The sequence below is a fragment of the Heterodontus francisci genome, chromosome 37 (genome assembly GCF_036365525.1).
Source record: "Heterodontus francisci isolate sHetFra1 chromosome 37, sHetFra1.hap1, whole genome shotgun sequence".
Lineage (NCBI taxonomy): Eukaryota > Metazoa > Chordata > Chondrichthyes > Heterodontiformes > Heterodontidae > Heterodontus > Heterodontus francisci.
The window spans coordinates 1,615,962-1,643,287 of record NC_090407.1 but is presented as its reverse complement, the minus strand read 5'-3'; the positions used below and the strand labels follow the sequence as shown (position 1 = coordinate 1,643,287).

Below are 27,326 nucleotides of genomic sequence, written 5' to 3'. Positions count from 1 at the left end.
GGAGGAAGTTAAGGAGTTTGTCTATTAATGAATGGATTTTATTGAAATTGTCTTGTTGTGTTTATATGCAAGGCTTATTTAAAAATAGCATGTATTTTCTAGTATCACAGGAAAGTTCTGAAAACCTGATTTATTCTGTAATACTAGACGGACATAGTTCAAAAGAAAAGTATTTTTTATCCTTCAACAGATATATCTGTTGAGCCATTTGCAAGCAACCATTAACTATAAAAGCTGGCAATTTGCCTCCAAGCTGAAGCTGCCCTTTCGACAGTAGATACCTCTATTTAGCAAAGTTTACAAGTTTAACAGGTTACTTTAAACATTTGACACACTGAAATAAATGGGTTGTGGCCAAAATAAGCAGTGTTGAACATGTTGAAGTGGTCCTAAACCCTATCACTTTCCCTCAAGCAGAGAATTACAGCTAAATGTTCTTTGTTCTAAATCTGATACATGCTGTTAATGCTTGATTGCAGTTTTACAGATTCCCATTTAAACCCGATTACAATATATAGTGTTACAAGGGAACCTGTGGGGGAAACTCAGTAACTGGATAAAAGAACCCTTGTTGTGCTGAAATTTCTTCGCCTTTCCCAGTCAGTGAGCTCAGTATTATCCTGCTAGGTGAGAGTTTGATCTTTCTATCTCCATAAACACAAAATGAATGTCTCCAACGTTTACATATTGTTGCTGCTCTTCTTAAAATTACCGTCAGCATATGGTAAGTGTTTACACATTAATTTTGAACTTGCATGACTGTTAAGTCACTTATGAGACTTGATTACTGTTTTACATTCTACCTTGAGCTGATAATATCTTGAAAGCAGAAGTTATTAACTTCTTTAAAATTTTGTGTTACTTTGTCTACTGAAACTTAAAGATGTGTAATGTTGACTGAAGAAACATGAGAAGGCGGCTATGTACACCTGGAGCCAAATTGCTACTTTCCTTACAGCAATCGTGTCCAGCCAATGAAACTAAACTGCTGAAAGTTTCGATGTGCATTGGGAATAATAGACCATTTAACAATATATCACCCTGCTGCTCATTTTATAGCTGTCAATGTATGATTGCATTGTGATCTGTTGGCTTAGATATATCTGCTTGAGCCTTGTAGGAACATGTTTAAATGGTATAACTTGGTAGCTTGAATTTTAACTCTTCCTAAGGCCGGTCCCGGATTGTCGGTGGCTATTCAGTGCTGCCTCATTCCATCAAATACCAGGTTTCTCTGAAGAGACCAGGAGGATCTCATTACTGTGGAGGGTCTCTGATCCACCGACGATGGGTTTTGACAGCTGCACACTGCAATTATGGGTTTGTGGAATTCTGAATTTAAAATATTCCTCTTATAAAATGGAGATCACGTTAATGCACAATTATGAAATGTGTACTCCTGCTTTGTTACAGTGGTGCTGAGTCTATACAAGTAGTAGCAGGAGAACATTCATTAACCAGATATGAAGGTACCGAACAACTTTTTCGCCCGTCTAAAATCATACTTCATCCTGAATATGACTCAAAAAAAAAAGATTCTGACATCATGTTGATTAAGGTAACTGTCTAGTCGTAGATACCTGTAAGTATTGAACCTCAGTAAACGTTAAACACTATAAAATAGACTCACTTTTCTCATGCAGTAGAAAGAACCTCTCAAAGATAGAAATTCTTATTTGTAACTATGTATCTGCTAGAACAATAAATACTGACATAAACGTATCAAAACTAAGTTGTTTTCCTTTAATGGTGTATATTGTTCACTCATCTACAAACACAGTGTTCCAGTGAAGGACTCCTCAAATTCCTTATACAATTGGACAAATGCGTTCAAACACATACCTAAACATGTATTCAACTTACACCTAAGCAGGGCATAGAACATCTTGCAAAACCACCACCATAACCATCAAAAATGAAGGAATGGGTATCCAGTTCTGCTGACCTACTTAAACATGTAATCAATCCCTAAAGCCACATAACATGTTTTCTCCAATAAAACAGCCTTTTCAGAAAGTTTTTCTACCGATCTTCTGTACATTCTTGGTTTTGTTGTTTAAAATTAAAAGCATATTACCATATATCTCAACCTCTGATGCAGGCAGTCAGGGACACAGCCACCAAAACCAAGAACATCTCTTTTTCTCTGTGTGTAATATTTTACATGACTTAATACTGCCAATTGTCGCCTTTGCTCTTAACATTAAAATGCCTTTTGGGAAGTTAAACCAGAACAGGACATATACAGTGAATGGCAGGGCCCTGGGGAGTGTTGTTGAGCAGGGAGACCTTGGGGTGCAAGTACATAGTTCTATGAAAGTGGCAACACAGGTAGACAGGGTGGTGAAGAAGGCGTATGGCATGCTTGCCTTCATCGGCCAAGGCATTGAATACAAGAATTGGGACGTCATGTTACAGTTGTACATAACGTTGGTTAGGCCACATTTGGAGTACTGTGTGCAGTTCTGGTCGCCGCACTACAGGAAAGATGTGATTAAGATAGAGAGGGTGCAGAAAAGATTCACAAGGATGTTGCCTGGTTTGGAGGGCTTGAGTTATAAAGAGAGATTGGATAGGCTGGGTCTGTTTTCCCTGGTGCGAAGGAGGCTGAGAGGGGACATGATAGAGGTATATAAAATGATGAGAGGCATAGATAGGGCAGATAGCCAGAGTCTGTTTCCCATGGTAGGGGTGACTAAAACTAGAGGGCATAGATTTAAGGTGAGAGGGAGGAGGTTTAAAGGGATCAAAGGGGTAAATTTTTCACACAAAGAATAGTGGGTATCTGGAATGAGCTGCCAGAGGAGGTGGTGGAGGCAGGAACAGTAGCGACATTTAAGAGGCACCTGGACAGGTACTTGAATGAGCAAGGCATAGAGGGATATGGAATTAATGCAGGCAGGTGGGATTAGTATAGATAGGCATTATGGTCGGCATGGACACGGTGGGCCGAAGGGCCTGTTTCTATGCTGTATAACTCTATAACTCTATGACTCTATAAAATGAACATTGTCATAAAAGCAAAATACTGCGGATGCTGGAAATCTGAAACAAAAACAAGAAATGCTGGCATCACTCAGCAGGTCTGGCAGCATCTGTGGAAAGAGAAGCAGAGTTAACGTTTCGGGTCAGCGACCCTTCTTCGGAACTCATTGTCATTTGGAAACCACTGAATGGTTTTAGATTCCTGGACCACTGGGACCGTTTCTGGGGAATGTGGGACCTGTACAAGCGGGACGGTCTACATCTGAACCAGAGGGGGACTAACATCCTTGCTGGCGGGTTTGCTCGTGCTGTTGGGAGGAGTTTAAACTAATTTGGCAGGGGGAGGGGATGCAGGCTCCTAGCAGAATATGGACACAGCTAAACACAGGAAAGCAAACAAGTCAGAGGGAATACAGCGGAAGTAAGTTTCAAGGGAGTAAGACCAGGATGGAAGGCCTCTACTTTAATGCCAGGAGTATTGCAGGTAAAACGGATGAGTTAAGGGCAAGGATTGACACGTGGAATTGTGATATAGTAGCCATCATGGAGACATGGTTGAGGGAGGGGCAGGATTGGCAGCTCAATATCCCGGGATATAGAATCTTCAGGTGAGACAGTGGAGGGGGTAAAAGAGGAGGGGGCATTGCAGTATTAGTTAAGGAGTCAGTTACTGCAGTAAGGAGAGATGATATCTTGGAGGGGGCATCAAATGAAGCTTTATGGGTCGAGTTTAGGAATAAAAAAGGGACAGCCACATTGTTAGGTGTTTACTATAGGGACCAAGGGGGAAATTTGTGGGTGGAGCCAGAGGACATTGGTAGGGTGTTGAACGAATACTTCACATTTGTCTTCACCCAAGAGAATGAGGATGTCGATATGGAACTTAGAGAGAGAGACTGTGAGGTTCTTGAGCAAATTGTCATAGGGAGTGACAAGGTATTGGAGGTTTTGGAAGGCTTAAAAGTGGACAAATCTCCAGGTTTGGACAATTTGTGTCCCAGGATGCTGTGGGAGGCGAGGGTGGAGATTGCAGGGGCTCTGACCCTAATTTTTAAGTCCTCTCTGGCCACGGGGGAGGTGCCAGAGGACTAGAGAACAGCTAATGTGGTCCCACTATTTAAGAAAGGTTGTAGAGATAAGCCAGGGAACTACAGACCAGTGAGTCTCACGTCAGTGGTAGGGAAACTATTGGAGAAAATTCTGAAGGAGAGAATCTATCACCACTTGGAGAGGCAAAATTTGATTAGGAATAGTCAGCATGGCTTTGTCAGAGGGAGGTCATGCCTAACAAATTTGATTGAATTTTTTGAGCATGTGACCAGGTGTGTAGATGAGGGTAGTGCAGTTGATGTAGTTTACATGGATTTCAGCAAAGCCTTTGACAAGGCCCCACATGGGAAACTTTTCAAGAAAACAAATGCACATGGGATACAGGGTAACTTGATAAGGTGGATTCAAAATTGGCTTAGCTGTAGGAGACAGAGAGTGATGACAGACGGCTGTTTTAGTGACTGGAAGCAAGTGTCCAGTGGCGTACCACAGGGATCTGTGCTGGGTCCCCTATTGTTTGTCATTTACATAAAGAACATAGATGATTATGTGGGGGGTAGGATCAGTAAGTTCGCGGATGACACAATGATTGGCCGAGTGGTTAACAGTGAGGTGGAGTGTCTTAGGTTACAGGAAGATATAGACGGGATGGTCAAATGGGCAGAAAAGTGGCAGATGGAATTTAACGCTGAAAAGTGTGAGGTGATACACTTTGGAAGGAGTAATGTGACACGGAAGTATTCAATGAATGGCCTGACACTGGGAAGTTCCGAGGAACAAAGGGAACTTGGCATGTTTGTCCATAGATCTCTGAAGGCAGAAGGGCAGGTTAATAGGGTGGTGAAAAAGACATATGGGACACTTGTCTTTATCAATCGAGGCATAGATTACAAAAGCAGGGAGGTCATGTTGGAGCTGTACAGAACTTTGGTAAGGTCACAGCTGGAATACTGTGTGCAATTCTGGTTGCCACATTATAGGAAGGATGTGATTGCATTGGATGGGGTGCAGAGGCGATTCACCAGGATGTTGCCTGGGATGGAACATTTAAGCTATGAAGAGAGGTTGGATAGGCTTGGGTTGTTTTCGCTGGAGCAGAGAAGACTGAGGGGTGACCTGATCAAGGTGTACAATATTATGAGGGGCATGGACAGGGTGGATAGGGAGCAGCTGTTCCCCTTAGTTGAAGGGTCAGTTATGAGGGGTCACAAGTTTATGGTGAGGGGCGGGAGGTTTAAGGGGGATTTGAGGAAGAACTTTTTTCCCCAGAGGGTGGTGACAGTCTGGAATGCCCTGCCTGGGAGGGTGGTAGAGGCAGGTTGCCTCACATCCTTTAAAAAGTACCTGGATGAGCACTTGGCACGTCATAACATTCAAGGCTATGGGCCAAGTGCTGGCAAATGGGATTAGGTAGACAGGTCAGGTGTTTTAATGCATCGGTGCAGACTCGATGGGCTGAAGGGCCTCTTCTGCACTGCATTATTCTGTGATTCTGTGAATGGAAATCTAAGCTTTCTCATAATCCAAGTATGGTTGTTTATTTTTTTCTTAAATAAACCTCCAGTAATTATTAATCTGGATCTGAAAGGCCTCCCTTGAAGAATATACAAGATAAATATGAACATGGAAAGAGTATTTTTTCTGATTTTCCAACTAAAAGGTTAAAAAAACACCCACAAAGTATTGTTTCACTAACCGGCTGTTGCTCTTTCTGTGGAAACATAGAAACATAGAAAATAGGAGCAGGAGTAGGCCATTCGGCCCTTCAAGTCTGCACCGCCATTCAATACGATCATGGCTGATCGTCCAAACTCAGTACCCTGTTCCCACTTTCTCCCTGTATCCCTTGATTCCTTTAGCCCTAAGAACTATATCTAACAAGATATAGGTGGTCCAAAAGGTGCTCCTCAGAACGTATGTAACCTGCTTCCCTAGATGGCACAGTTTTGGGAGGATGCTGGATATTTGCCTTAATGCAACCAAAAAAAGGACATCGACTAATGTGAATATTATAACTCATTGGTTGGTGGTTCAGGCAATCAGACAAAAGAATGACGATAAAATAAAAGCAAAATACTGCAGATGCTGGAAATCTGAAATAAAACAGAAAGTGTTGGAAATACTCAGCAGTTCAGGCAGTATCTGTGGAGAGAGAAGTAGAGTTAACATTTCAGGTCACAGAAAAGAATGCTGTTTCAAAAATATGCAGTCTGGTTGAATGAATAGGCAGGCTATGGAGATTAAGACATGATCTGACATCCCATCTGACATTTGTGTTAATTCACAACCTGCCTGGTTAGATAAGGGAAGCAATTTTCCCTTCCCTAAAATTAAAACATCGAAATAATCTGGGACATATGATGATGCAGGGCACCTTTTTGATGAGCAAAGGTTTGGCAAATTTTCATTGTTTGGAGAAGGATTTGAGCCAAAGGAGCCATAAGGTATTTTTATGTGGATGGTATCATGTGCAAGTCAGCTAATAATGAAGGTTGACTTGATTTAAGTTGGCCTCATGTGCTTGTAAGCCACAGAAAAAGGATTTGCTAAACACTTTCTTCATAAAGGTTCTGACCCTTTATGCTTATTAATGCAGCTGAAAGTTATTAGAGAGTGTCTAAGGTTGATTTTAGGTTGTTAAATATTTTATAGCAATTATTTTTTGAGCTCCCCTGATGCTTTGATGGGTAAGCTGCATAGACAAAAAGACAAAGTTCCAGTGATGGAAAACGTGGAGGTGGGTGAAGCCAGCATTGGGCTTGGCATTGATGCTACCCCCATGGACAATGGCTTACTAACTCTTCCTATCTAGGCTTACAGATACAAAGTGGTCCTTGGGTGAGGTCCTTAAGGGCAGCAGGTTCTTCTGGATCTGCATCCCTGCTCCCTCTGGAGGAGAGGGAAAGAAAACTGGAGAAAAAGTGCCATGAGAAATTCAGAACCTGTCCAATGTGAGACTGACAGTTAGGGTCCACTGAAACATCATTCAAGTTATGGGTTACTAGAGTGCCTTTACCCTCTCAGGGAACACTTGCCATATTGTAGGGCTCTTATACTGCTGTTTGTTCTTGATCTACTTCTACCATTTCACCTTGGTACAAATCTCTTCTCCGATATGAAATTTCAGGTGTGCCCGCTCCTTTAAATAGATAGACTAGAATTATTAAAGTTGTTTATAACTAAAACATACAGGCCGTGATGTTTCTTTCTGACCAAGGCTGTCCTATGTATCTAAAACAGCTTTCACGACCTGCAAATCTGAACTATTTCGTTGGAATTGTAGCTCTGCCTCGCCAAAAATCATCGTTAGATGCAGATACGTTATGTCGAGTGTCTGGGTGGGGTTTCGTCAGTCCAAATGGAAGGTTCATGCCAAGAATATTGAGGGCAGTTAAAGTACCCATTGTATCCAATTCACAGTGTAACCATACTGATTCTTACAATGGAAATATCACCGCCAACATGATCTGTGCTGGATTCACTACTGGAGGAAAAGATTCATGCCAGGTACTGATACCTTTACTCAACATTAAGGCATTAGTAAAGATTAAAATGTAGACTGCCACTACTTTCTATCACAAACTGTAATCAATGCACAGTTATAATCTTACCACAGCTCAGCATATTTTATAAACTTTGATAGATACACAGACAGACCTGAGTGAACTGGGTGATGCAATGATGCGCCCGCCGCCACATGTACACACTGGACCTCTCTCTCCAGCAGCACCATCTCACCTTATCTCAGAGCTGTTCTACTCCGCAGTTTCATTTCATCTTTCGTCTCATCCGACGCATTAACAAAAAACTTTTTTTCTTCCTTTCAGATGTGAAGGAACGCAAGCTCCAGCAGCTGATGGGGACGAATACTCCTCCAGATCCTCCTTCTGCTTCACTTCCCTCTGACCCCACCCCTCTGATCTGACCCCTTGCCGTGTATTCACTATACCCTCTGACCTCCCCCTCTCTGACGCTGAACGTTCTGTACTCAGCAAAGGTCTCAGTTTTATCCCCTTACTCCCCCACCCCAATGAATTTCGTGCTCGGCATGACGTTGAGATTTTCTTCCGTCACCTCTGCTTCCGGGCTCACCTCTTTGACCAGGAGTCCTCCCCCCAACCAGCAGACCCATTCACCCGCCTCCAGCATTCTCCCTCTACCTGGACCCCTCCCCCGGCCTCTTACCCGCTCTTGATCTCTTCATTGAAAACTGTCGGCGAGACATTGGTCATCTCAATTTCTCTGCCCCCCTCACTCACTCTAACCTGTCCCCCTCTGAACTTGCTACACTCCGTTCTCTCAGGTCTAACCCCGACATGGTCATCAAACCTACAGACAAGGGTGGTGCTGTTGTTGTATGGCGTACCGACCTCTACCTTGCAGAAGCTCAACGCCAACTCACAGACACTTCTTCCTACCTCGCTCTGGACCATGACCCCACCACCGAACATCAAGCCACTGTCCAACGGACTGTCACTGACCTCATCTCCTCTGGAGATCTTCCCTCTACAGCTTCCAACCTCATAGTCCCGCAACCCTGGACAGCCTGCTTCTACCTCCTTCCCAAAATCCACAAACGGGACTGTCCCGGCAGACCCATTGTGTCAGACTGCTCCTGCCCCACTGAACTTATTTCTTCCTATCTTGACTCTATCTTTTCTCCGCTGGTCCAGTCTCTTCCCACCTACATCCGTGACTCTTCTGACGCCCTCTGTCATTTTGACAATTTCCAGTTTCCTGGTCCCAACCGCCTCCTCTTCACTATGGACGTCCAATCGCTCGACACCTCCATCCCCCACCAGGACGGTTTAAGGGCTCTCCACTTCTTCCTTGAATGGAGGCCCAACCAGTCCCCATCCACCACCACCCTCCTCCGCCTGGCTGAACTTGTTCTCACATTGAACAACTTCTCTTTCAACTCCACTCACTTCCTTCAAGTAAAAGGTGTTGGGTACCCGCATGGGTCCTAGTTATGCCTGTCTTTTTGTGGGATATGTCGAGCATTCTTTGTTCCAGTCTGACTCAGGCTCCCTCCCAACTCTTTTTCCGATACATTGATGACTGTATCGCTGCCGTTTCCTGCTCCCGCCCCGAACTGGAAAACGTTATCAACTTTGCTTCCAATTTCCACCCTTCTCTCACCTTTACATGGTCCATCTCTGACACTTCCCTTCCCTTCCTCGACTTCTCTGTCTCCATCTCTGGGGATAGGTTGTCTACTAATATCCATTATAAACCCACTGACTCCCACAGCTACCTAGACTACACTTCTTCACACCCTACCTCCTGTAAGGACTCTATTCCATTCTCCCAGTTTCTCCGTCTCCGACGCATCTGCTCTGATGATGCTACCTTCCATGACGGTGCTTCTGATATGACCTCCTTTTACCTCAACCGAGGATTCCCCCCCACTGTTGTTGACAGGGCCCTCAACCGTGTCCGGCCCATTTCCCGTACCTCTGCCCTCACCCCTTCCCCTCCCTCCCAGAACCGTGACAGGGTTCCCCTTGTCCTCACTTTCCACCCCATCAGCCTCCATATCCAAAGGATCATCCTCCGCCATTTCCGCCACCTCCAGCATGATGCCACTACTAAACGCATCTTCCCCTCCATTCCCCTGTCAACATTCCGAAGGGATCGTTCCCTCCGCGACACCCTGGTCCACTCTTCCATTACCCCCACCACCTCGTCCCCGTCCCATGGCACCTTCCCCTGCAATCGCAGGAGGTGTAATACCTGCCCATTTACCTCCTCTCTCCTCACTATCCCAGGCCCCAAACACTCCTTTCAGGTGAAGCAGCGATTTACTTGTACTTCTTTCAATGTAGTATACTGTATTCGCTGCTCACAGTGTGGTCTCCTCTACATTGGGGAGACCAAACGCAGACTGGGTGACCGCTTTGCGGAACATCTCCGCTCAGTCTGCAAGCAGGACCCTGAGCTTCCGGTTGCTTGCCATTTCAACACTCTCCCCTGCTCTCATGCTCACATCTCTATCCTGGGATTGCTGCAGTGTTCCAGTGAACATCAACGCAAGCTCGAGGAACAGCATCTCATCTACCGATTAGGCACACTACAGCCTGCCGGACTGAACATTGAGTTCAATAATTTCAGAGCATGACAGCCCCCCATTTTACTTTCATTTTTAGTTATTTTTTCTCTTTTTTTTCTTTTTTTCTTTTTTACAATCTTTTAATTTGTGTTTATTTCATTTCATCTTAGTTTGTTCAGTTTGCTTACCCACTGTTTTTTTTTCATGTTTGTACTTGCTGCTGTTCAATCTTCAGTTCGTTAACACCTTTTCTGTACTAATGCTTTGTCTTTCAACACACCATTAACATATTGTTTGCCTTTGCTCCGTGACCTTTTGGTCAGCTATGTGGCCTTGTCCAATCTGCACCTTCTCCTTTGTCATCTCTTGTCCCACCCCCACCTCACTTGCTTATAACCTTTGACATTTCTAATATTTGCTAGTTCCGAAGAAGGGTCACTGACCCGAAACGTTAACTCTGCTTCTCTTTCCACAGATGCTGCCAGACCTGCTGAGTGGTTCCAGCATTTCTTGTTTTTATTTATTATATGAGAACAATACTCTCAATTGTGGCACATGGATTTAAATCCAGCCCAGACTAAAGTGATGAAAGTCTTTATTCTTTGCCAATTGTAAGAACTGGCTTTGGGTACAGAAATACAGCTTGGCAGACAGCTGTATATCAACTGATATCAAAAGCTGAAATTTTTGAGTCCACACTGACAGCAAAATGACTCACATCCTGCAAATATGGACTCGAAAAACTTAGCAAACTCATTCAAGGATATCACAAGGGAGCTAACTGAATACAGATCATGTCTTAATTAAAAGCAAAATACTGCAGATGCTGGAAATTTGAAATAAAAACAAAAAAATGCAGGAAATACTCAGCAGGTCTGGCAGCATCTGTGGAGAGAGAATCAAAGTTAATGTTTCTTTTTTTTTTATTTCCAAAATATACTTTATTCATAAAAATCTGTAAAAATTACATTGCCAAACAGTTTCCAAACAGCACCAAAAAATACAAACATTGCAAGGGAGATCAGTTTCCTTCAATACTGTCATGAGTTTCTTCCCAACCCTTCCGTTTCACAATTGTCATGTCAATTCCAGTTTTACATTTACAGCAATTCAGAATATTAACGATACAGTTCGAGGGGTTTCCCATGGATCCAGCCCCTCAGTCCAGCTTGGTGGGGGAACCTTACACTGTGGTCTTTCCCCATTGAGCCTTTGCTGCGGCTGCCCCAAGCTTTAGTGCGTCCCTCAGCACGTAGTCCTGGACCTTGGAATGTGCCAGTCTGCAACATTCGGTGGTGGACAACTCTTTGCGCTGGAAGACCAGCAAGTTTCGGGCAGACCAAAGGGCGTCTTTCACCGAATTGATAGTCCTCCAGCAGCAGTTGATGTTTTTCTCGGTGTGCGTCCCTGGGAACAGCCCGTAGAGCACAGACTCCTGTGTTACAGAGCTGCTTGGGATGAACCTTGACAAAAACCACTGCATCTCTTTCCACACCTGCTTTGCAAAGGCACATTCCAGGAGGAGGTGGGCGACCGTCTCTTCCCCACCACAGCCAACGCGGGGGCACTGTGCGGAGGGGGCGAGACTTCGGGTGTGCATGAAGGATCTGACGGGGAGGGCCCTTCTCACCACCAGCCAAGCTACGTCTTGGTGCTTGTTTGAAAGTTCTGGTGATGAGGCATTCCGCCAAATGACTTTGACGGTCTGCTCGGGGAACCATCCGACAGGATCCACCGTTTCCTTTTCCCGTAGGGCCTTGAGGACATTCCGTGCAGACCACTGCCTGATGGACCGGTAGTCAAAGGTGTTTTTCCGCAGAAACTGCTCCACGAAGGATAGGTGGTACGGCACAGTTCAACTGCACGGAGCGTTCCGCGGCAATGTGACCAGGCCCATCCTTCGCAACACCGGGGACAGATAGAACCTCAGCACGTAGTGACACTTGGAGTTTGCGTACTGGGGGTCTACACACAGCTTGATGCAGCCGCACACGAAGGTGGTCATCAGGATGAGGGCCACGTTGGGTACATTTTTCCCGCCCATGTCCAGAGATTTGAACATCGTGTCCCTCCGGACCCGGTCCATTTTAGATCCCCAGACGAAGCGGAAAATGGCTCGGGTGACTGCCACGGCGCAGGAGTGGGGTATGGGCCAGACCTGCGCCACGTAGAGCAACAACGTGAGCGCCTCGCACCTGATGACCAGGTTCTTACCCACAATGGAGAGAGATCGCTGCCCCCACATGCCCAACTTTTGTCGTACCTTGGCTACTCGCTCCTCCCATGTTTTGGTGCACGCCCCGGCACTTCCGCATCAAAGTTAATGTTTCAGGTCAGTGACCCTTCACCAGAACTGACAGATCATGTCTTGCCTGAAAGTTTCCTAGTCTGCATGGTTCAGCTGCACACTGCCTCAACTAGGTGATGCTATTTGTAGTGTGTTTAATATAGTTGACAAAGGATTTTAAAATCCCCTTTTGATATTTGATTAGGAACTTTAACTGTGGAAATGATATGGCTGCGTTTACTTGCCTAGGCTTGGCCAGACGCTGGAGCACGATCAAGTTTACTCACCAACTGTCTGTGCAAAATACATAACAATGTAAGACCAAAGAAGGGAATGAACTAGATCGGTACATGATACACCAGGTCAAAGACTGATCCATGGCACAATCATTGAAACTGTTCCAAGTTTTTGATTGTTAATAAATAACCTTGGGGTCAGCCTGCATCATCAGGCTCTGTAGAAATAGTAATTTATTTTCCATAATTGCACCAAAATCTGTTTGGTAAAGATTGACTTCCATGATTCATTACATCCAAAACACAATATTAGCATTTCTCAATGAAAAGCAAACTTAGATTTGTAAGTGACCTTATTAAGCTGGTACTGTCATGCAAATCCTTTGTTTGAGGGAAATGTCTTTCTTTTACATTATTTGGTCGACTTTCTGAGAGACAATAATGACCAATTCATTCCTTAGACAAAAGTCTGAGATTTCTCTTACAGAAATATGATATATTTGATATGATGTTGTGTGTTGTGTGAAGTGTTGTGTTGTTGGGTTAGGTGGAGTTTAGAGTTTAAGCTTTCAAATTATAATTCATTTCTGTCTTTTATCTTAGATTCAAATGTCAACATTTGCAGGCCTTTGAAATGAGCAACAGTTAATGTGATTCCCTCGATGTAAAGTGACAGTTACTTAGACCAACAAATATGTATTTGTTTCTATGTTTGGCATTGATTAAGATGTACATGAAATGGAAATGATTCCTGTTGTTCAAAGATCAAGTAGCCATTGTTTATTTGGGATTTATTTCATTCATTATGTGTCATTAACTGATATGCAATATTCTACCATTCTTTCATAGGGGGATTCTGGTGGCCCACTGATTTGTAAGGGCAGAATATACGGCATAGTGTCTTGGGGCAAACTCTGTGGTGACGGGAGGTTTCCCGGGGTATATACAGCTGTGACAAAGTATCGTAACTGGATTGTCAGGACCATCAAACGATCATAAAGCAGTTTGTTTATCATTCACATGTAGTTATCATCATTATTCTGTTAACTTTTTAGCAATTTTAGCCTCTGTTAAAATACACAAATGACTGGACAAATTTTAAGCAAAGGAGGGTAAGAAAATCCGTTTGCTTTGAATTCCTACAGCACAGAAGGAGGCAACCGTGCCCACAATGGGTCTTTGCTAGAGCTATCCCACTCCCCTGTGGCATTGAAATTGCTTTTATAATTTGAAAGTTTTATTCAAATCATGTACGACAGACCTAATTAAAACATAATTCTGAAAATTTGCATCAACATGTAAGAAAAACAAAATTTGTTGAAATAAGACTGAAAGAGGCAGCTCTGTATTTGACTGAGAAATCAATTATTTTGATGGCGGTTTCCTGATAAAATGATGTCTATAATGCTTTAATTTATGATTAACTCCAATGTGACTGATTCTAATTTTGCTAACAATAAAGTGGCTGCTACTCGTAATTTTTTTTATAGTCTTGAAGAAACCTTTTTGTTGAGTTTTACCACATTCGGCATATTTGTTACAGTACACATATCCGGGTCTATCTAAATCAAATATTCTATATATATGCTCACCTGTTGATATAAGCCCATACTTAAAATTAATTAATATTACATAAGATAAATATCCCCATCCTCAATGATGGGGGAGCCCAGCACATCAGTGCAAAAGATAAGACTGAAGCATTTGCAACAATCTTCAGCCAGAAGTGCCGAGTTGATGATCCCTCTCAGCCTCCTCCTGAAGTTCCCAGCATCACAGATGCCAGTCTTCAGCCAATTCGATTCACTCCACGTGATATCGAGAAATGACTGAAGGCACTGGATACTGCAAAAGCTATGGGCCCTGACAACATTCCGGCAATAGTACTGAAGACCTGTGCTCCAGAACTTGCCGTGCCTCTTGCCAAGCTGTTCCAGTACAGCTACAACACTGGCATCTACCCTGCAATGTGGAAAATTGCCCAGGTATGTCCTGTACACAAAAAGCAGGACAAGTCCAACCCGGCCAATTACCACCCATCAGCCTACTCTCAATCATCAGTAAAGTGATGGAAGGAGTCATCAACAGTGCCATCAAGCGGCACTTGCTTAGCAATAACCTGCTCAGTGATGATCAGTTTGGGTTCCGCCAGGGCCACTCAGCTCCTGACCTCATTACGGCCTTGGTTCAAACATGGACAAAAGAGCTGAACTCAAGAGGTGAGGTGAGAGTGACTGCCCTTGACATCAAGGCAGTATTTGACTGAGTATGGCATCCAGGAGCCCTAGCAAAACTCAGGTCAATGGGAATCAGGGGGAAAAGCCTCCACTGGCTGGAGTCATACCTAGCGCAAAGGAAGATGGTTGTGGTTGTTGGAGGTCAATTAACTGAGCTCCAGGACATCACTGCAGGAGTTCCTCAGGGTAGTGTCCTAGGCCCAAACATCTTCAACAGCTTCATCAATGACCTTCTTTCTATCATGAGGTCAGAAATGGGGATGTTCGCTGATGATTGCACAATGTTCAGCACCATTTGTGACTCCTCAGATACTGAAGCAGTCCGTGTAGAAATGCAGCAAGACCTGGACAATAACCAGGCTTGGGCTGATAAGTGGCAAGTAACATTCGCGCCACACAAGTGCCAGGCAATGACCATCTCCAACAAGAGAGAATCTAACCATCTCCCCTTGACATTCAACGGCATTACCATCACTGAATCCCCCACTATCAACATCCTAGGGGCTACCATTGACCAGAAACTGAACTGGAGTAGCCATATAAATACCGTGGCTACAAGAGCAGGTCAGAGGCTAGGAGTCCTGAGGCGAGTAACTCACCTCCTGACTCCCCAAAGCCTGTCCACCATCTACAAGGCACAAGTCAGGAGTGTGATGGAATACTCTCCACTTGCCTGGATGGGTGCAGCTCCAACAAAACTCAAGAAGCTCGACACCATCCAGGATAAAGCAGCCCGCTTGATTGGCACCCCATCTACAAACATTCACTCCCTCCACCACCGACGCACAGTGGCAGCAGTGTGTACCATCTACAAGATGCACTGCAGCAACACACCAAGCCTTCTTAGACAGCACCTTCCAAACCCGCAACCTCTACCAACTAGAAGGACAAGGGCAGCAAATGCATGGGAACACCACCACCTGCAAGTTCCCCTCCAAGTCACACACCATCCTGACTTGGAACTATATCGGCCGTTCCTTCACTGTCGCTGGGTCAAAATCCTGGAACTCCCTTCCTAACACTGTGGGTGTACCTACCCCACATTGACTGCAGCAGTTCAAGAAGGAAGCTCACCACCACCTTCTCAAGGGCAATTAGGGATGGGCAATAAATGCTGGCCTGGCCAGTGACACCCACATCCCATGAATGAAAAAAAGAAAAAAAAAGAATCCTGGATTCTGTTGGTGTTTATTAATTTGCTTTTCAATTTCCTTTTCATCTCTCCTGAAGGTACAGATTCATGTTGCAGCACAGTTGCAGAGCCAGTCAGCCCTTCTGTACCTGACTCAAGTGCCATTCTTCATGTATGTGTATGGACAGTGAGCACTGACAGGATGTGAGCACAGTGCTTGTGTTACTGGACCAGTAATTCAGAGACTTGGACAAATAACTAACTGAAGTTTAGACATAAGTTTAAATCCCACCATGGAAATTTATGAATTCATTTCAGTTAATTCAATAAATCTGGAATTAAAGAGAAGCCAGTATCAGCAATAGTAACCATGATGCTGCTGGATTGTTATAAAAACCCATCCAGTTCACTAAAGACCTTTAGGGAAGGAAATCTGCTGTTTCTACCCTGTCTGACCTATAAGTAACTCCAGACCAACAGCAATGTGGTTGACTCTTAACTGCCCTGTGAAATGGCCCAGTAAACTACTCAGTTGATTTCACAAAAGTGGTTCACCACCATCTTCTCAAGGGCACTGAGGGTTGGGTGATAAATATTGGCCTTGCCAGTGGCACCCACACCCTGTGCAGTGGAGCATATACATTACATCTGATTCAGTTCTCATGCAATGAATATACACACAGTTTCCAGCAGAGGTCACTGGTAAGCTCTTTGCTCTCCCTTCATCCTCACTGAGTTGAAATTATCTTTGCACCATATCCAAATCTAACTCATTCTTCCATTAAATCTGCAGGCTTTTAAAACCCAAGCTTGTTCACTACTTCTTAATTTATCCAATCTTCTCTTTACTGATATTGTTAGAATAGTAGCAAACCAGTGAGGGATGAAGGTTGGTCCTAATGTTTCAATTGGAGGATTGGATCTGATTGACCGATGCAGCCTCCATGGAGCAGCAAGACGCTGATCTGAATCCTGCTGTTGCTGTGGGCCGGGGCCCGAGCAGTGAACAGGCACAGGTTTGTTATAGCTGAGACTGAACCCATTTTATTTCCACACGTGCACTTTGCAGCAAGAATCACGGTAGCAATGTGCTGCTGGCTGCTTTAATTTCCTCCCTAATGTAATGAACAATTGCGACATCCCACTGTCTCACTGCCTGTAATAGAGAATGTGCATTTATATGCAACCTTTCACAACCTCAGGACATGCCAAAGCATTTTGTAGAAATTAAATACTTTTGAAATGTTGTTACTATGTACTTTAGGGAGAAATGGCAGCTAATGTGTCATAGAATCATTGAGTGGTGACAGCACTGAAGGAGGCCATTCGGCCCATCCTGTCTGTGCCGGCTTTCTGGAAGAGCAACACACCTAGTCCCACACCCCTACCTTTTCCCCGTGGCTCTGCAAACATTTTCACTTCAGATAATTATCAAATTCTTTTTTGAAAGCCACAATTGAACCTGCCTCCAACACACTCTCAGACAGTGCATTCCAGATCCTAAACACTCACTGAACCTGCCTCCACCACACTCTCAGAGAGTGCATTCCAGATCCTAAACACTCACTGAACCTGCCTCCAACACACTCTCAGACAGTGCATTCCAGATCCTAAGCACTCACTGAACCTGCCTCCACCGCATTCTCAGACAGTGCTTTCCAGATCCTAAACACTCACTGAACCTGCCTCCACCGCACTCTCAGGCAGTGCATTCCAGATCCTAACCACTCACTGAACCTGCCTCCACCACACTCTCAGACAGTACATTCCAGATCCAAAACACTCACTGAACCTGCCTCCACCACACTCTCAGGCAGTGCATTCCAGATCCTAAACACTCACTGAACCTGCCTCCGCCACACTCTCAGACAGTGCATTCCAGATCCTAAACACTCACTGAACCTGCCTCCACCACATTCTCAGACAGTGCATTCCAGATCCTAAACACTCACTGAACATGCCTCCACCACACTCTCAGGCAGTGCATTCCAGATCCTAAACACTCACTGAACCTGCCTCCACCACACTCTCAGACAGTGCATTCCAGATCCTAAACACTCACTGAACCTGCCTCCACCACACTCTCAGGCAGTGCATTCCAGATCCTAAACACTCACTGAACCTGCCTCCACCACACTCTCAGACAGTGCATTCCAGATTCTAAACACTCGCTGAACCTGCCTCCACCGCATTCTCAGACAGTGCTTTCCAGATCCTAAACACTCACTGAACCTGCCTCCACCGCACTCTCAGGCAGTGCATTCCAGATCCTAACCACTCACTGAACCTGCCTCCACCACACTCTCAGACAGTACATTCCAGATCCTAAACACTCACTGAACCTGCCTCCACCACACTCTCAGGCAGTGCATTCCAGATCCTAAACACTCACTGAACCTGCCTCCAACACACTCTCAGACAGTGCATTCCAGATCCTAAGCACTCACTGAACCTGCCTCCACCGCATTCTCAGACAGTGCTTTCCAGATCCTAAACACTCACTGAACCTGCCTCCACCGCACTCTCAGGCAGTGCATTCCAGATCCTAACCACTCACTGAACCTGCCTCCACCACACTCTCAGACAGTACATTCCAGATCCAAAACACTCACTGAACCTGCCTCCACCACACTCTCAGGCAGTGCATTCCAGATCCTAAACACTCACTGAACCTGCCTCCGCCACACTCTCAGACAGTGCATTCCAGATCCTAAACACTCACTGAACCTGCCTCCACCACACTCTCAGGCAGTGCATTCCAGATCCTAAACACTCACTGAACCTGCCTCCACCACACTCTCAGACAGTGCATTCCAGATCCTAAACACTCACTGAACCTGCCTCCACCGCTCTCTCAGACAGTGCATTCCAGATCCTAAACACTCACTCAACCTGCCTCCACCACACTCTCAGACAGTGCATTCCAGATCCTAAACACTCACTGAACCTGCCTCCACCACACTCTCAGACAGTGCATTCCAGATCCTAAACACTCACTGAACCTGCCTCCACCACACTCTCAGACAGTGTATTCCAGATCCTAAACACTCACTGAACCTGCCTCCACCACACTCTCAGACAGTGCATTCCAGATCATAAACACTCACTGAACCTGCCTCCACCACATTCTCAGACAGTGCATTCCAGATCCTAACCACTCACTGAACCTGCCTCCACCACATTCTCAGACTGTGCATTCCAGATCCTAAACATTCACTGAAGCTGCCTCCACCACACTCTCAGACAGTGCATTCCAGATCATAAACACTCACTGAACCTGCCTCCACCACACTCTCAGACAGTGCATTCCAGATCCTAAACACTCACTGAACCTGCCTCCACCACACTCTCAGACAGTGCATTCCAGATCCTAAACACTCACTGAAACTGCCTCCACCACACTCTCAGACAGTGCATTCCAGATCCTAAACATTCACTGAACCTGCCTCCACCACACTGTCAGACAGTGCTTTCCAGATCCTAACCACTCACTGAACCTGCTTCCACCACACTCTCAGACAGTGCATACCAGATTCTAAACATTCACTGAACCTGCCTCCACCACACTCTCAGACAGTGCATTCCAGATCCTAACCACTCACTGAACCTGCCTCCACCACACTCTCAGACTGTGCATTCCAGATCCTAAACACTCACTGAACCTGCCTCCACCGCACTCTCAGGCAGTGCATTCCAGATCCTATACACTCACTGAGCCTGCCTCCGCCACACTCTCAGACAGTGCATTCCAGATCCTAACCACTCACTGAACCTGCCTCCACCGCACTCTCAGGCAGTGCATTCCAGATCCTAAACACTCACTGAACCTGCCTCCACCACACTCTCAGACAGTGCATTCCAGATCCTAAACACTCACTGAAACTGCCTCCACCACACTCTCAGACAGTGCATTCCAGATCCTAAACATTCACTGAACCTGCCTCCACCACACTGTCAGACAGTGCTTTCCAGATCCTAACCACTCACTGAACCTGCTTCCACCACACTCTCAGACAGTGCATACCAGATTCTAAACATTCACTGAACCTGCCTCCACCACACTCTCAGACAGTGCATTCCAGATCCTAACCACTCACTGAACCTGCCTCCACCACACTCTCAGACTGTGCATTCCAGATCCTAAACACTCACTGAACCTGCCTCCACCGCACTCTCAGGCAGTGCATTCCAGATCCTAAACACTCACTGAGCCTGCCTCCGCCACACTCTCAGACAGTGCATTCCAGATCCTAACCACTCACTGAACCTGCCTCCACCGCACTCTCAGGCAGTGCATTCCAGATCCTAAACACTCACTGAACCTGCCTCCACCGCACTCTCAGGCAGTGCATTCCAGATCCTAAACACTCACTGAGCCTGCCTCCGCCACACTCTCAGACAGTGCATTCCAGATCCTAACCACTCACTGAACCTGCCTCCACCGCACTCTCAGGCAGTGCATTCCAGATCCTAAACACTCACTGAACCTGCCTCCACCACACTCTCAGACAGTGCACAGTGCATTCCAGCTTCTAAGCACTCACTGAACCTGCCTCCACCACACTCTCAGACAGTGCATTCCAGATCCTAAACACTCACTGAACCTGCCTCCACCACACTCTCAGACAGTGCACAGTGCATTCCAGCTTCTAAACACTCACTGAACCTGCCTCCACCGCATTCTCAGACAGTGCATTCCAGATCCTAAACACTCACTGAACCTGCCTCCACCGCACTCTCAGACAGTGCATTCCAGATCCTAAACACTCACTGAGCCTGCCTCTGCCACACTCTCAGACATTGCGCTCCAGATCCTAAACACTCACTGAACCTGCCTCCGCCACACTCTCAGACAGTGCATTCCAGATCCTAAACACTCACTGAACCTGCCTCCACCGCATTCTCAGACAGTGCATTCCAGATCCTAAACACTCACTGAATCTGCCTCCACCACACTCTCAGACAGTGCATTCCAGATCCTAAACACTCACTGAACCTGCCTCCACCGCATTCTCAGACAGTGCATTCCAGATCCTAAACACTCACTGAACCTGCCTCCACCGCATTCTCAGACAGTGCATACCAGATCCTAAACACTCACTGACCCTGCCTCCACCACACTCTCAGACAGTGCATTCCAGATCCTAAACACTCACTGAACCTGCCTCCACCGCATTCTCAGACAGTGCATTCCAGATCCTAAACACTCACTGAATCTGCCTCCACCACACTCTCAGAAAGTGCATTCCAGATCCTAAACACTCACTGAACCTGCCTCCACCGCTCTCTCAGACAGTGCATTCCAGATCCTAAACACTCACTCAACCTGCCTCCACCACACTCTCAGACAGTGCATTCCAGATTCTAAACACTCACTGAACCTGCCTCCAACACACTCTCAGACAGTGCATTCCAGATCCTAATCACTCACTGAACCTGCCTCCACCACATTCTCAGACTGTGCATTCCAGATCCTAAACATTCACTGAACCTGCCTCCACCACATTCTCAGACTGTGCATTCCAGGTCCTAAACATTCACTGAAGCTGCCTCCACCACACTCTCAGACAGTGCATTCAAGATCCTAAACACTCACTGAACCTGCCTCCACCACATTCTCAGACTGTGCATTCCAGATCCTAAACATTCACTGAAGCTGCCTCCACCACACTCTCAGACAGTGCATTCAAGATCCTAAACACTCACTGAACCTGCCTCCACCACATTCTCAGACAGTGCATTCCAGATCCTAACCACTCACTGAACCTGCCTCCACCACATTCTCAGACTGTGCATTCCAGATCCTAAACATTCACTGAAGCTGCCTCCACCACACTCTCAGACAGTGCATTCCAGATCCTAAACACTCACTGAACCTGCCTCCACCACACTCTCAGACAGTGCATTCCAGACCCTAAACGCTCAATGAACCTGCCTCCACCACACTCTCAGACAGTGCATTCCAGATCCTAAACACTCACTGAACCTGCCTCCACCACACTCTCAGACAGTGCATTCCAGACCCTAAACGCTCACTGAACCTGCTTCCACCACACTCTCAGACAGTGCATTCCAGATCCTAAACACTCACTGAACCTGCTTCCACCACACTCTGAGACAGTGCATTCCAGTTCCTAAACACTCACTGAACCTGCCTCCACCGCACTCTCAGACAGTGCATACCAGATTCTAAACATTCACTGAACCTGCCTCCACCACACTCTCAGACAGTGCATTCCAGATCCTAAATACTCACTGAAACTGCTTCCACCACACTCTCAGACAGTGCATTCCAGATCCTAAACACTCACTCAACCTGCCTCCACCACATTCTCAGACAGTGCATTCCAGATCCTAATCACTCACTGAACCTGCTTCCACCACACTCTCAGACAGTGCATTCCAGATCCTAATCACTCACTGAACCTGCTTCCACCACACTCTCAGACAGTGCATTCCAGATCCTAATCACTCACTGAACCTGCCTCCACCACATTCTCAGACTGTGCATTCCAGATCCTAAACATTCACTGAACCTGCCTCCACCACATTCTCAGACTGTGCATTCCAGGTCCTAAACATTCACTGAAGCTGCCTCCACCACACTCTCAGACAGTGCATTCAAGATCCTAAACACTCACTGAACCTGCCTCCACCACATTCTCAGACTGTGCATTCCAGATCCTAAACATTCACTGAAGCTGCCTCCACCACACTCTCAGACAGTGCATTCAAGATCCTAAACACTCACTGAACCTGCCTCCACCACACTCTCAGACAGTGCATTCCAGATCCTAAACACTCACTGAAACTGCCTCCACCACACTCTCAGACAGTGCATTCCAGATCCTAAACACTCACTGAACCTGCCTCCACCACACTCTCAGACAGTGCATTCCAGATCCTAAACACTCACTGAAACTGCCTCCACCACACTCTCAGACAGTGCATTCAAGATCCTAAACACTCACTGAACCTGCCTCCACCACATTCTCAGACTGTGCATTCCAGATCCTAAACATTCACTGAAGCTGCCTCCACCACACTCTCAGACAGTGCATTCCAGTTCCTAAACACTCACTGAACCTGCCTCCACCACACTCTCAGACAGTGCATTCCAGATCCTAAACACTCACTGAAACTGCCTCCACCACACTCTCAGACAGTGCATTCCAGATCCTAAACATTCACTGAACCTGCCTCCACCACACTCTCAGACAGTGCATTCCAGATCCTAAACACTCACTGAACCTGCTTCCACCACACTGTCAGACAGTGCTTTCCAGATCCTAACCACTCACTGAACCTGCTTCCACCACACTCTCAGACAGTGCATACCAGATTCTAAACATTCACTGAACCTGCCTCCACCACACTCTCAGACAGTGCATTCCAGATCCTAACCACTCACTGAACCTGCCTCCACCACACTCTCAGACTGTGCATTCCAGATCCTAAACACTCACTGAACCTGCCTCCACCGCATTCTCAGACAGTGCATTCCAGATCCTAACCACTCACTGAACCTGCCTCCACCACACTCTCAGACAGTGCATTCCAGTTCCTAAACACTCACTGAACCTGCCTCCACCGCACTCTCAGGCAGTGCATTCCAGATCCTAAACACTCACTGAGCCTACCTCCGCCACACTCTCAGACAGTGCATTCCAGATCCTAACCACTCACTGAACCTGCCTCCACCGCACTCTCAGGCAGTGCATTCCAGATCCTAACCACTCACTGAACCTGCCTCCACCGCACTCTCAGGCAGTGCATTCCAGATCCTAAACACTCACTGAACCTGCCTCCACCACACTCTCAGACAGTGCACAGTGCATTCCAGCTTCTAAGCACTCACTGAACCTGCCTCCACCACACTCTCAGACAGTGCATTCCAGATCCTAAACACTCACTGAACCTGCCTCCACCACACTCTCAGACAGTGCACAGTGCATTCCAGCTTCTAAACACTCACTGAACCTGCCTCCACCGCATTCTCAGACAGTGCATTCCAGATCCTAAACACTCACTGAACCTGCCTCCACCGCACTCTCAGACAGTGCATTCCAGATCCTAAACACTCACTGAACCTGCCTCCGCCACACTCTCAGACAGTACATTCCAGATCCTAAACACTCACTGAACCTGCCTCCGCCACACTCTCAGACAGTGCATTCCAGATCCTAAACACTCACTGAACCTGCCTTCACCGCACTCTCAGACAGTGCATTCCAGATCCTAAACACTCACTGAACCTGCCTCCACCGCACTCTCAGGCAGTACATTCCAGATCCTAAACACTCACTGAACCTGCCTCCGCCACACTCTCAGACAGTGCATTCCAGATCCTAAACACTCACTGAACCTGCCTTCACCGCACTCTCAGACAGTGCATTCCAGATCCTAAACACTCACTGAACCTGCCTCCACCGCACTCTCAGGCAGTGCATTCCAGATCCTAAACACTCACTGAACCTGCCTCCACCACACTCTCAGACAGTGCATTCCAGATCCTAAACACTCACTGAGCCTGCCTCTGCCACACTCTCAGACAGTGCGCTCCAGATCCTAAACACTCACTGAACCTGCCTCCACCACACTCTCAGACAGTGTATTCCAGATCCTAACCACTCACTGAACCTGCCTCCACCACACTCTCAGACAGTGCATTCAAGATCCTAAACACTCACTGAACCTGCCTCCACCACATTCTCAGACTGTGCATTCCAGATCCTAAACATTCACTGAAGCTGCCTCCACCACACTCTCAGACAGTGTATTCCAGATCCTAACCACTCACTGAACCTGCCTCCACCACACTCTCAGACAGTGCATTCAAGATCCTAAACACTCACTGAACCTGCCTCCACCACATTCTCAGACTGTGCATTCCAGATCCTAAACATTCACTGAAGCTGCCTCCACCACACTCTCAGACAGTGCATTCCAGATCCTAAACACACACTGAACCTGCCTCCACCACATTCTCAGACTGTGCATTCCAGATCCTAAACACTCACTGAACCTGCCTCCACCGCACTCTGAGACAGTGCATTCCAGTTCCTAAACACTCACTGAACCTGCCTCCACCACACTCTCAGACAGTGCATTCCAGATCCTAAACACTCACTGAACCTGCCTCCACCGGACTCTGAGACAGTGCATTCCAGATCATAAACACTCACTGAACCTGCCTCCACCACACTCTCAGACAGTGCATTCCAGATCCTAAACACTCACTGAACCTGCCTCCACCACACTCTCAGACAGTGCATTCCAGATCCTAAACACTCACTGAAACTGCCTCCACCACACTCTCAGACAGTGCATTCCAGATCCTAAACATTCACTGAACCTGCCTCCACCACACTCTCAGACAGTGCATACCAGATTCTAAACATTCACTGAACCTGCCTCCACCACACTCTCAGACAGTGCATTCCAGATCCTAAACACTCACTGAACCTGCCTCCACCACACTCTCAGACAGTGCACAGTGCATTCCAGCTTCTAAACACTCACTGAACCTGCCTCCACCGCATTCTCAGACAGTGCATTCCAGATCTTAAACACTCACTGAACCTGCCTCCACCGCACTCTCAGACAGTGCATTCCAGATCCTAAACACTCACTGAACCTGCCTCCACCGCACTCTCAGACAGTGCATTCCAGATCCTAAACACTCACTGAACCTGCCTCCACCGCATTCTCAGACAGTGCTTTCCAGATCCTAACCACTCACTGAACCTGCCCCCACCACACTCTCAGACAGTACATTCCAGATCCTAAACACTCACTGAACCTGCCTCCGCCACACTCTCAGACAGTGCATTCCAGATCCTAAACACTCACTGAACCTGCCTTCACCGCACTCTCAGACAGTGCATTCCAGATCCTAAACACTCACTGAACCTGCCTCCACCGCACTCTCAGGCAGTGCATTCCAGATCCTAAACACTCACTGAACCTGCCTCCACCACACTCTCAGACAGTGCATTCCAGATCCTAAACACTCACTGAGCCTGCCTCTGCCACACTCTCAGACAGTGCGCTCCAGATCCTAAACACTCACGGAACCTGCCTCCACCACACTCTCAGACAGTGTATTCCAGATCCTAACCACTCACTGAACCTGCCTCCACCACACTCTCAGGCAGTGCATTCCAGATCCTAAACACTCACTGAACCTGCCTCCACTGCACTCTGAGGCAGTGCATTCCAGATCCTAAACACTCACTGAACCTGCCTCCACCACACTCTCAGACAGTGCATTCCAGATCCTAAACATTCACTGAACCTGCCTCCAGCACACTCTCAGACAGTGCATTCCAGATCATAACCTCTCACTGAACCTGCTTCCACCACACTCTCAGACAGTGCATTCCAGATCCTAAACATTCACTGAACCTGCCTCCACCACACTCTCAGAAAGTGCATTCCAGATCCTAACCACTCACTGAACCTGCCTCCACCACATTCTCAGACTGTGCATTCCAGATCCTAAACATTCACTGAACCTGCCTCCACCACACTCTCAGAAAGTGCATTCCAGATCCTAACCACTCACTGAACCTGCCTCCACCACATTCTCAGACAGTGCATTCCAGATCCTAAACACTCACTGAACCTGCCTACACCACACTCACAGACAGTGCATTCAAGATCCTAAACACTCACTGAACCTGCCACCACCACACTCTCAGACTGTGCATTCCAGATCCTAAACACTCACTGAACCTGCCTCCACCACACTCTCAGACAGTGCATTCCAGATCCTAAACACTCACTGAACCTGCCTCCACCACACTCTCAGACAGTGCACTCCAGATCCTAAACATTCACTGAACCTGCCTCCACCACATTCTCAGAAAGTGCATTCCAGATCCTAACCACTCACTGAACCTGCCTCCACCACATTCTCAGACAGTGCATTCCAGATCCTAAACATTCACTGAACCTGCCTCCACCACACTCTCAGAAAGTGCATTCCAGATCCTAACCACTCACTGAACCTGCCTCCACCACATTCTCAGACAGTGCATTCCAGATCCTAAACACTCACTGAACCTGCCTACACCACACTCACAGACAGTGCATTCAAGATCCTAAACACTCACTGAACCTGCCACCACCACACTCTCAGACTGTGCGCTCCAGATCCTAAACACTCACTGAACCTGCCTCCACCACACTCTCAGACAGTGTATTCCAGATCCTAACCACTCACTGAACCTGCCTCCACCACACTCTCAGACAGTGCATTCAAGATCCTAAACACTCACTGAACCTGCCTCCACCACATTCTCAGACAGTGCATTCCAGATCCTAACCACTCACTGAACCTGCC

General features: G+C 46.6%; 1 protein-coding gene across 1 annotated transcript; it reads left to right on the top strand.

Moving 5' to 3' along the window:
- zmp:0000001088 (trypsin) lies at positions 1–14,070 on the top strand. Its single transcript, XM_068016749.1, has 5 exons — positions 1–724; positions 1,173–1,320; positions 1,414–1,558; positions 7,276–7,542; positions 13,460–14,070. Exons 1-5 carry the CDS (start codon positions 664–666, stop codon positions 13,607–13,609), a joined length of 771 nt encoding a protein of 256 aa, XP_067872850.1. The 5' UTR covers positions 1–663; the 3' UTR covers positions 13,610–14,070.
- Positions 14,071–27,326: the final 13,256 nt, after the last annotated feature.